Source organism: Octodon degus, unplaced genomic scaffold (genome assembly GCF_000260255.1).
Source record: "Octodon degus isolate 3935 unplaced genomic scaffold, OctDeg1.0 scaffold00312, whole genome shotgun sequence".
NCBI lineage: Eukaryota > Metazoa > Chordata > Mammalia > Rodentia > Octodontidae > Octodon > Octodon degus.
The window spans coordinates 961932-973161 of NW_004524888.1; the positions used below are offsets into that span (position 1 = coordinate 961932).

The window sequence follows — 11230 nt, forward strand, 5'->3', positions numbered from 1 at the left end:
ATGGAGAGCAAAAGCCAGGCAGCTCTATGTGGGCACCATGGGTTATTAGAAGGGATGGGCCATGGAGCAGCTCTTGGGGTTAGAGGGAGAAAAATCAGCAGCACCTCTGAGGCTGCTCTGTGCATTCCTAAAGGCATCCGTAATGCTTGAGAAATATTTTTTAAATTACAAAAATTCTTTTGATATAGTAGTTAAACATTCTTTCTGCATTTTTCTTCTGTTTTTGCCTGTCTTGGATCTGCCTATTCTTCTAACAAAGCCTGCCCCTCTACCATGTGCTATTGAAAGAGGGAGAATAGGAACTGGTGATGTTGCCTCCACTCTGATCCTAGTGTCTCCTTTGAGAAAGATACTCTTGTCATGGAGAAGGGAGATGCTGATTCTGCCCAGATGTGTGGTGTGGAGAACAAGAACTGATTGAGAAGGCCTGGATGCTGTGGAGACAGACCTGAGTGTTTTGGCATTTTTGCAAACTTTAGAAAAATGTAGTCACATTAAACCAGTTGTTGCAGGGCTAAATTAGGAGAAACTAGTGACTGTGGAGCTCTGTAGAGTCAAAGGTTTGTTTGAAGTTGCTCATTGCAGTGCAGTTTTAGAAAATATGCCTTCCAGGAAATACTTGCTTTTATGCTCCAATATTGTTTGTTTGTTTGTTTAAAGGAAAATTATTCTTTAAGGAAGTTTTTAGCATGTAATAGGCAAACTAGAGTGAACAACCACAGAAAAAGATAATTGTTACTGAAAGTGGCCACTATTTTAATTGATGAGTCTAGCTTTTTGTTTTCATTATTTACAAGTTAGGTATGAAAGAGATTGTAAATAGACTTTGATAGAGATTCAAATGACAGTATTTGACTTTGGCTGACTTTTATAATAGTCTTTGGTCTGAGTCTGGTAGAGATTCAGAATCATCTGAGAAAGAGCCTTTAACAGTGAGAGAGCAGATCTGGTGGGCTTTACTGCCTGATTAGGAATGGTTGCTTGTGTGCAAATGCACACACGTGTTGTGTGTGTGAGAGCTGCAAGTGCCTGCATACCAGTTTCACTGTTCCCAGCTATTTGCTGTTATTCTTTGGTGAGTACGAAAGTGGAGGCTGTGCTGTGGTACGATTTCTTAGTGAGAGTCTGGATCAAATGCTGTTTCAGAGCCCAAAATCTGCCACCCTTTGGAAATGGGAACTCTTTGTAGAATGCGTACCTTGTGAGGCTTGTGGTTCTACATCAGTGTAAAAAAGCTATCTGTGGCTATGCTAGCCATGTGGGCTGGGCCTTGGCTCTCAAGAAACTGTGGGTCCACTGAGTCACAGTGATGTGTCCAGGATGGCATTCACAGTCCTTGCGCAGTTTAGCATTTCTTGTGTTGCTTAGAAAGCCTCTTTCTAAGTGAAAGTTTGCTTTCACGGAACAGGAGGAAGCTTGGGTGATTTTTTGTGTGTTTATTTGGTAGTAGGTTGTGTGAGAGGCAGAGGCTGTGGGCTATGTTTCCCTTGCCCAAAGTTGTTCTGATCAGAGTTTGCAGAAGTGCTCCTACTATTTAAAGACAGAATGCAGAGTGCAGGGAGATCTGGGCGGGACTTTGTTTCTCTTTTAAAGAAGGTTGGAGAGGTCATAGCCCCACTGTGAGGGCTCAGTAGGGTCCAGTTGTGCTCTGTGTAACCTTACAGTGATATTGCTTTTTTGGTTTCCGCATCCCTGGCAACATGTCTTGAACCCTGTGGATCTTGTTGTGTCCCCAGGCTCTGCTAAAAGCACATAGTGCCTGATAGCTCAACATACTGTTCTTCATGCACCTTCTTATGGGGTCTGTACCCTGCCTATGTCAGCTTAGGGCTGGTGCTATCCTGGGAGCCTGAACTACAGTTCCCCTGCAGTGCCATCTACTCTAGTTTTCTTTGTGTCAGTTCATACCAGTTCCTGAACACTCTCTTGCTTCTTTAGGCCCCGTAGGGATGGGGGCTAACAGGCCCCGCCTCATGTCATGCTTCCTGCTGTTGTGTTTCAGCTGCTCCTTAACTTGCCTTTACAACCCCAGACAGTTTTGAGAATACAAGTCAGTGTGAGGGTAATGCTTAGCAAAGGGCAGTGTATATCAGAATAGATTTATGAAAAGGAAGAGCAGAAAACCCCAAATTATTCATCTTTTAAAATATGGTAAAATGTGTAACCTTACAATAGTATTGCTTAACTTTAAAAATCTTAAAAGTATAGACAGTAGCTGCCACACTTTTTATACTTAAAAATTTGCCAGTTAGCTAAGAATTTAATTTTAGTTCAAAGTGCCTGACAGAATTTTTTTGTTTTTTTGCTTCACAAATATAGAAGAAAGTACTGTATCTTTATTTTGTTTCTTTAATGCCTGCTGAGGCTTCTGGCTCTGCTGACTTCACCAGTCAGAAGCCAAATGTTAAGGCTCAGTTTCTGAAGATCTCTGGAAAGTGAGAGCAGTAAAGTCATTGTTGGAGGAGGGATGGTTGGCCACAGGCCTTGGGGAGATGTCCTGGGAGATGGCATTCTCTTCACAGTTGTTTTATTATTTTCTTTCCATATTGGTGAAACAGCCAGACCAAATCCATTTGGAATGCCTGGGATGGTGCCACCATATGTTCCCCCTCAGATGCTCAACATTCCACAGACTTCGCTGCCAGCAAAGCCCGTGGTAAGGCACCCTGTGAGGTGGGTGGCGAGGGGACCCTGGGTGCAGCATTTTAAATCCTTGGATTGATATATAAGAAGTGCCAGTGTTTGTGGAATTAAAACTGACAGGGGAGGAGGCAGCCCAGGCCTACATCAGGCCCTACAGTCCTGCTGACCTATGCCATGTTTCAGGCCCCACAGGTGCCCAGCCCAGGGGGCGCCCCGGGCCATGGTCCATACCCGTACAGCCTGGCTGAGCCAGCCCTTACCCTGGACACAGGCGGGAAGAACCTGGCAGAGCAGAACAGCTACAGCAACATTCCTCATGAGGGGAAGCACACGCCACTGTATGAGCGGTCCTCGCCTATTAACCCAGCCCAAGGCGGCAGCCCCAACCACGTGGATTCCGCCTACTTCCCTGGCTCTTCTACATCGTCATCATCAGACAATGATGAGGGCAGTGGAGGGGCAACCAAGTGAGTGCACAGGGTCACAGGTGGCGGGGTGTGGGGGCTGATCCCTTCTGGCTACAGCTGCTTGGGTTCTACTCACAGACGTGTTTGGTTTCAGAGCTGGGCCCTTTGTTCAGATGGGATTCTTTGGACATAAAAGATACAGGAATACTGGGCCTACTCTGTAAGGTCTTCATGGTGTCAAGTCTGTACTTTATGTCTCAGCCCCCTGGCCTGAGCTTCATGAATCCTTCTGGGGAGGGGGTTTATGTGATGCCTAGACTTAGGGGTATATCTGGGTTGCAGATGCTCACCCTTCTTATACCACTCCTGCCCTGGTGCCTCAGGAGGGTTAACCTGCAGGTGCCTGGGCAAAGAGAGCTCTGAACTTCCTGTCAAAGTCCCAGCACCTCATAGCACCGTTCTTGCCCAGCTAAAACTACAGGAAACTGCCTGAGCGCAGGCTAGAATTCCTCCCCTGGAGAAGTACTGATGTTCACAAATACAGAGTTGGTTAAAATCTGATCAAGGAAGTCTTACATTGTATCTCCTCCCCCGCAAAAAAAGAAAAAGGAAGTATCTTTCCTTTGAGTTTGTGTCCCCTTTTCCTTGGTTTGAACTATGCTGTATAGATGGAGAACCAGTGCTAGTTAGTATTACATCCATTTCTACATGGGCTAGTAGATGTTATAGCCAGGTTTGACTTCTGATGTAAGAAATTTGAGAGACATAGTTTCCATGTTTTCTGCAGGTTTTTGTTGGCATGTCCTCTAAAACAAGTGATGATTCCTATTTTTTTCTGCTTATAAAATGAGAGCAAAATGTTTGCCTGTACTCCCTGTTGATAGGAAAGAAATAAAATCATAAATGTTAATTTCCTGTGTGTATAGTGATAAAATTCTAGAATGAAGTTTAGAATTGTAATTTAACATTCATATATACCCTTCAGACAAGATGATAGACATAAGGTCCTTTGAACCAGGATCTTTGGGTTGGTAACCAGAAATCTACATTTTAAGCAAGCGCCCTCATGAGTTTCAAGCACACAGACATCTGAGAATAACTGACATGCCTCTTACTCTCTAGAATTTGAGGCATTGTGCTTTTTTTTCTTACGTGAATTTTCTACTAAACATCCACTCACTTCCACAATATCAAAATATCTGTGTAATGTGGATTAATCTGAATGAGAAATCTTTCTAAACTCTGAAATCTTTTGTATGAGGCAAAAGGAAGAAGCTTTTTATTCAGCTGCATGCTAGTGACAGATGTGGAAACCAGGTGCAGGTGATTACTTGGGCAGGTGGGTGGTGACCATGCACAGTGAGGCTGTCCTGTTAGTTAGGGTGGGGATACAGAGGACAGTAGCGTGCCCATCTACTTGAGCAAGCTGTTCTCATCAGGATGAGAGTTAAACTTGGAGCAAGTAAAATTACCCTAGCATTTTCTTTCCTGTGTTATCAGCCCTTATCTGACTATAAAGGTTTTGAGAGACTTTTCCTGGGCCCTGGGATTCTGGCCTTTATCTGAGCTCTTGAAGTGCTACTGTCTGTACCTTGGATGTGTCATTTTTACTGTCTTTATCTGCTACACAACCAGCCTGTTTGCTGTTCCCAATAAATCATCTCGCGTCAGAATGCCTGGTCTGGTCAATTGCATGGGTGTATCTTGTTTCTGCTTTTGGTGTATTGTGGTTAGTTTTGCCAGCCCTGTGGGAGGAAAACTGTACACATTCAGCCTTCAATCAAAAGGTTGGACTTAGGCAACCCAGCAGAGATTTAATATCTTTTAGTTTGCTTCTTTATTTATTGTAATAAGTAACAGACTGTGTTAAAATTGTAAGGAAAAAAGGTAGGAGATGTAGGGTGCTTGCACCTGCAGCCTCGGAGGCAGACAACTAGGGGCATGCTTTGCTTATACTTTGCTTGGTACAGCTTGTGTTCATGTATATCAGTGTTTGTGGTTTTTAGTGATGAGCCTGTTGAATGCGTTGGATGTGTTCTGTTTCATGTAGCTAGTTTGAAGCTATGGACACAAGAATGGAGAATCACTTTCAAATTGTCCTACCAACCTGGGAAACTGAGGCAGGAGGATCATTTGTGCCCAGGAGTTCAAGCCTGCCTGGCAGTATAATAAGATCCACTCTCAAAACAAAACCAGAGACAGGAAAAGGAATAATGTGGGACTGTCCTGCTTCAAAGTTGTATATGGTGAGATTTTTGGACTTACGTGCAAACATAAGAAGTATATAATTCTTTATCCTATTTTTAAAATATCTAATTTTTAAATGTTTTTTATCATATAGGGACTTAAAGTTGAACATATCAATACTTGATGAAAAATACCTGTTCCTTATTATGCCTAAGATGTTTGGTATGCAGACAGATAGTGAGGTTAAGCTTAATAGCCGGGCTGGTAGGATAGCTCAGTGGTCTAGAGCACCTGCTTAGAGCAGGCTTAGCAAAGCACAGGGACCACGGTTCAATCCCCCAACACCACATGCCAGCCAGCCCCGCCCCCTGGTGGGCTGAGCTGGCCACACACACAAAAATAAATTAAAAAAAAAAAGATTGTTATATCTTAAAAAAAAAGCTTAATAGCCTAAGGTGTTTGATAATAACAATAAGCTTGTCTTCTGGATGGTTAACAACCTAAGTTTGCAGACCAAAATTAGAGAAAAAGGAGGGCTGCAAGGAAAGACAACATTTTGGCCCTAACCTTCTAAGGTCAATTAAGACTCAGGACACATGAGAACTTGTACTATAAAGTCATGTAACTCAGTAGTGTCCCAAATTTTCTGATCAAGGAGATTATGGGGCCAAAGAGGAAAGTGAACGATGATGTAGAGTGTGCCTAAGGAGAGTCACATGGAGAGAAAACTCTCTCTCAGGCTTTCACAGAGAGCACATTGGCCAAGCAATGGCCGTGACTCATCCACATGGCTGACACTGACAAAGGTTCTACAGTCTGAGGTACAGGATCTCAGGATAAATCCTGAGGGGATTTCACTGACCTTCTCAGACCCAAAAGCTACAACTCTTGTTGCATAGGTCCTGCTTTACCTTGGTCTTAACCATGCAGTAGAAAAGTATGAAGACGAAATATAGGAAGTAAAGCCATGCTGTTATGTTGAGCTGTGGCGGACTCAGGTCAACAATTTCTGACATTCCCAGTTAAACAGAAGACCCAATGCTGTTATGGGCTACTGGACTCTTTTAGAATATTTTGCTGAGTTTACACACCTATAATATTCAAATAACGGAACTTCACAAAAAAAAGGGTATACAGATGAATGTCCATTTTGTATCTGTATTCAAAGTGGTTAGGATAGATATATAGTTACATTCTCTTAATGAATAGAATGATTTGTTCTAATGTGTTTGTAAATAGGATCTCAAGTCCGCATCTTGTACAGTAATTAACCACTAAGAAGAATGTATGCAGTGTGTTAATTATTGAAACTGTCCTACCAATTTGATTTGAAACTGCCTCATTGCTATTTATCAATAAAATTATGAAAAAAATAAATAAATCAAGACAAAATTTAAATAAAAATAAAAAACCCAAAATCAAACAAGAACAGTTCAGTAGAAATACTAAGTCAGGATTTTAACCTGCTTTTGTTTGAGCTTGAATTAGGACCGTGGGCCTACCTTGTGCTTTCAGAATGGTCTTGAGGGAAAGCAAATTAGCCATTTAGTAGAAAAAGTACTTGAGTACTTGCTGTTTCACCAGTGAACAAGGGCACTGGCTGGTGAAAATAAGGCTTGTGCTCACATCATGAGGGTAGATGATCTGCACACCAAACAGGACCCCAGTTGACCACTTGTGATGAAGGCCCCCAGAAGAGTGACCCAGAGGAGGGCAGGGCTGAGAGGTTGCCTGTAGGGCTGGGTCTTGTGGAATGTGGTGCCTTCTCTGCACCACTGGAGTCTACTCACGTGGGCACTTTTTCTACTAAATGGCTAATTTGCTTTCCCTCAAGACCATTCTGAAAGCACAGGGTAGGCCCACGGTCCTAATTCAAGCTCAAACAAAAAAGCAGGTTAAAATCCTGACTTAGTATTTCTACTGAACTGTTCTTGTTTGGTTTTGGTTTTGTTTTGAGAGTGAATCTTATTATACTGCCAGGCAGGCTTGCAAATGAGTTACTCCCCTCTTGTTGCCATTTGTCTTTGGACAGACAGGTCTCTGAACAGATGAATAGTTGAACCTTGAAGCTCTTAAGCTCCTCAACAGATGGACTATAGAAGTACTTAAAATTTCTAGGCTGTAATGTAGCAGAGCAGTTGTACGTTCCACTCATCTTGTAAGGTGTGCCCTCATGTCTTTGCAGATAGACCCTGAACCCAAAACTACTAGGACTTGTTCCTGGGCTGGACACAGTGTGTCAGTCCCCACTGGATGAGACAAGGTAGCTACAAAAGGGTCAGTTTCTACGGTTTTGGGGTATTTCCTACAGTATGTGTTAAATGATCTCACAAGGAAGCAATAAACTAAATGTAGAATGTGGGATGATAGACAAAGTAAATGACCCAGTTCCCTCAATAGTAAATCAGTGGCTTTTATTTTTTATAGGGTATTGGTGATAGTAATTTGGACTGTTATAAAAGAGACAACCAAATAAATATTTTAAATGCCAAAAGCCAAGTGTATGCAATTTAGAAGACACACATAAGTTCACCTTCACTAGGAAGATAAAGGAATGCCATTTAAAACATAAAAAGTTATCCTTTTAAAACATCATGAAGTTTTAAAACATTTTTTTTCTCAAAAATAATCCGTGAAGAGGGCCATGGGTGGAGTGGGGGCTAGAGTTGCTTATGCCCCTCGGCTTTGCCTGCTTGAGTCTTGGGAGCTGCAGGCACTGTTGATGGAGGTGTACACTCTAGTATAGGAATGCAGGTGTGGACTGTGCTGCAGCAACATGGACATGCCCACATGTTCTTGACTGGGGCTGTTCTCCCAGAGTGCCAGGTGCTTCCTAAGGCCACAAAGTGTACAGATGCTCCCAGTTGACCCTGCAGTGAGTAGGGGCAGCCTGGACAGCTAGGGGAGTCAGTGGCTATGCCCAGAATTTTTATTCCCCTTATTTCCCTTTTCCAGTGTTTCAGTTTCTCCAGCAGAGTTGTTCACTGGCTCTGTGCCACTCTTCTGTTGGGATGGAAGTCTTGGTGGTTAGACAGGGAGCTCCTAGAGTGTGGGTAGCCTTCCTGCCTCACAACTTTGGCTATCAGCAGCTAGCGGTGAGACTAGGGATGAGCCTCATAGGCTGCATGCCTGTGGGAAGCCCAGGCCTGAGGGCGATTGGCTGCTTCCCCAGACACACTTCTTTCTGCAGTGTTTATGTCCCACAGAGGGAGACAAGCTGGTGCCTTCAGCCAGTTATCCAGGTTCCTGGCAATGAAATTAGATGTGTTGTAACTCAATATTTTCTATCCAATTTCTTTTTTCATAGCTGTATTAACATATGCTTTTCTAATGCAATTGGTTAAAATTTTAAAAAGATGAGGTAGCATTGTTGTTTTTGTTGCCATTTGCCTCCTACTAACCTTTGCGGTCTTGTTTTGGTTGAATTAAAAATTACAGTTGAGTCCCCGTGGAGGTGTTTATTTTGTATTTTCATAGATTCATTTTTCTCATTACCATCTCTATATAAAGATATGTAGAATTCAAACGTTGGAAAATGTTATATACAAATATTGCTATATGTATGTGCAATTTTATTTATCAGTGCTTTATGATTAACATACAAGTTGTTATATGAAAAATCTAGATATGAACAAGTGCTTGGTATTTAAAAGTAGAAGTAGTAGAATAACACTTTGTAAATAGGTTTTATAAACTGATAGAAAAGACAATGTTTGCAAATAGAATGTTTGAACAAATAATACTATCTGTATTTGCTTACTGGCTTGTGGGAGGGTTGTGGAAGGTGTTAAGTGTGTGGTAGAAAATTTCAGCTTATCCATTGCTGTTATGTTAAATGAATGTTATTTAACTTTGCTATACTGTATAGTGTATATATACTGGTCATGAGTCCTAATTGTGTAATATTTAGTTTCTAGATATAAAAGAGTTTGCCAAGGTATAATGAAAGTAGAGTTAGTGAACTAACCCATTTTGTATACTTTGTGTTAAAATTCACAGAAAAGTTGTCTTCTGAAAAGGATTTTGGAAGTATAATTTTAAAATCACACTTGAGTCTCACATGTGACAAGAAGAAATTAAGGATTCTAGGCCAGAATGTTCCCACTTAGAAGACACTTTTATTGTTATATGTGTGTAATTTGTGGAATTCTGCTGTGTCTATAGTAGACAAATTGAGTCCATAGTTGAAACATCTAGTCTTTCTAGATGTTTAGAAGTGCTAAAAGTATGTTAAAGGTAGAGGTAGTATGGGCCGGGGAGATGGCTCTGTGGCTTAAGTGTATGCCTGGGAAGCACAAAGTCCTGAATTTGATTCCTGGTACAAAAAAAAAAAAAAAAGAAAAAAAGTAGAGACCATAAACAATACATTTTTAAGATTTACCTTTGTTAAAATTAATGAAATCTGTCTTTAAGAGAGGAATGATCAAACCACTGATCTGAGCAGTAGACATTTGTGCTAGAGAGGGAGAAGGAAAAGAAAGTACAAAGGGCTCTGAGTTAATGTGGTTTAGGTGACGTGGGATTGACCAGTGTCCCTTATGTCTGTTTTACTTTCCTGTGTATATAGTTGTACATAAAAGACAAAGAGTCCTATAAATACTAAAATACCTTATTTTTCTCTGCATATATGGAAGTGTAGGTTTTAGATGAAGTAGACCTTATTGTAGGGTTAGTAATTTGCCTGTTTTCCTTTTTATATTTAATATATTTATGTAGATTTATATGTACACTGTATTTGTGCATGTAAGTGTAAATTTATAGTTATGCTTAACTGCTTAATAAGTATAAATATGTGCATATTTAATATTGCCAACTTTTTAAATGGATGTATAAAAGTCCCATTCAAAGAGAATACTATTCAACTTTGTGTAGATACATTTCATTTTCTTGTACACTAATGTGTGTGTGCAAATATGCATTGTTGATTTTGAGGTATATAACATGGCAGTAGTTCTTGCATATACTTTGCATCTCCTTCCTCTCCCATTAACTCATGCTAATGACCTGTGACTTGATACGCCGAAGGTAGTCTGCTTGATGTCACTGTCTAGGGTCTGGTCCGTGGCCCAGTGCTGTCATGTACCTGCCCTTCTAGGGTCTAGCCTGGTGTTTCTAGTTGTGGTTCTGTGGCTTCAAGCATGTAGTTTTGTGTATTCTCATGTAGCTATGATGTCTGCTGAGTTGTTTGTGGATTATATAAGCTGATGAGTGTACATAATAGATGATAGTTATCATAGTGATCACTTAAAAGTTAACTGTTGAAGCAGCAGAAACTCGAAACATTGATTTGGGTTTTTTTTTTTCTTTTAATTTATGTATTTGGTGCAGGGTCTCCCTGCGCAGCTCTGACTCATAGTGATCTTCCTGTTTTCAGCCTCCCCAGCACTGGAATTAATCGGCGTGAACCACCACATCTGGATTCAGTGGCTGGCTCAGGATGCCTAAGGGCAGGGCCAACCTGGCACATGGTGCTGGGGTTGAACCATGGTCCCTGCACTTGCCTAAGCAGGTGCTTAGTCTGTAGTTTTGTTGTTGTTGAGACAGAGTCTTGCTTTGTAGTTCAGGCTGGCCTCGGCCTTGTAGCAGTCTTCCTACCTCAGCCTCCTGTGTGTGCGCCCACATATCTTTTTTTTTTTTTTTTTAAATGTATTTGGTTGTTATAGGGTCTTACTATGCAGCTTGGACTCATAGTGATCCTCCTATTTTCAACCTCCCCAGCACTGGGATTGGTTTGGCTTTTAATATAGAATAGCTAATAAATAATTTCATTCAGCTTCTCTTCACCTAGGAAATACAGTCCTGAGATAGGTGTCTTTTTCCTTTATTGTGGTTTTATTCCTCTCAAAATTGTAAGGGCTTTCAGGCTTCAAAGGCCACCTCCCCCTGCTGGGCTCCCTTACTTCTGGGGGATGACTTGTCAGGAGGAATGGTCCTGTGTTGCTACTTGCTGCTTCGTGTGTGTGTGTGTGTGTGTGTGTGTGTGTGTGTGTGTG

General features: G+C 41.5%; 1 protein-coding gene across 2 annotated transcripts in view; it reads left to right on the forward strand.

The window, feature by feature from the left end:
- Positions 1–11230, forward strand: part of Fam120a (family with sequence similarity 120A) — a 116259-nt gene that overhangs the window by 57481 nt on the left and 47548 nt on the right. For both annotated transcript variants that reach the window (XM_004647560.2, XM_023707813.1), the window contains exons 6-7: positions 2559–2656; positions 2827–3110. In XM_004647560.2, coding sequence (XP_004647617.1) covers positions 2559–2656; positions 2827–3110 — 382 coding nt within the window. The remainder of the gene's footprint in view (positions 1–2558; positions 2657–2826; positions 3111–11230) is intronic.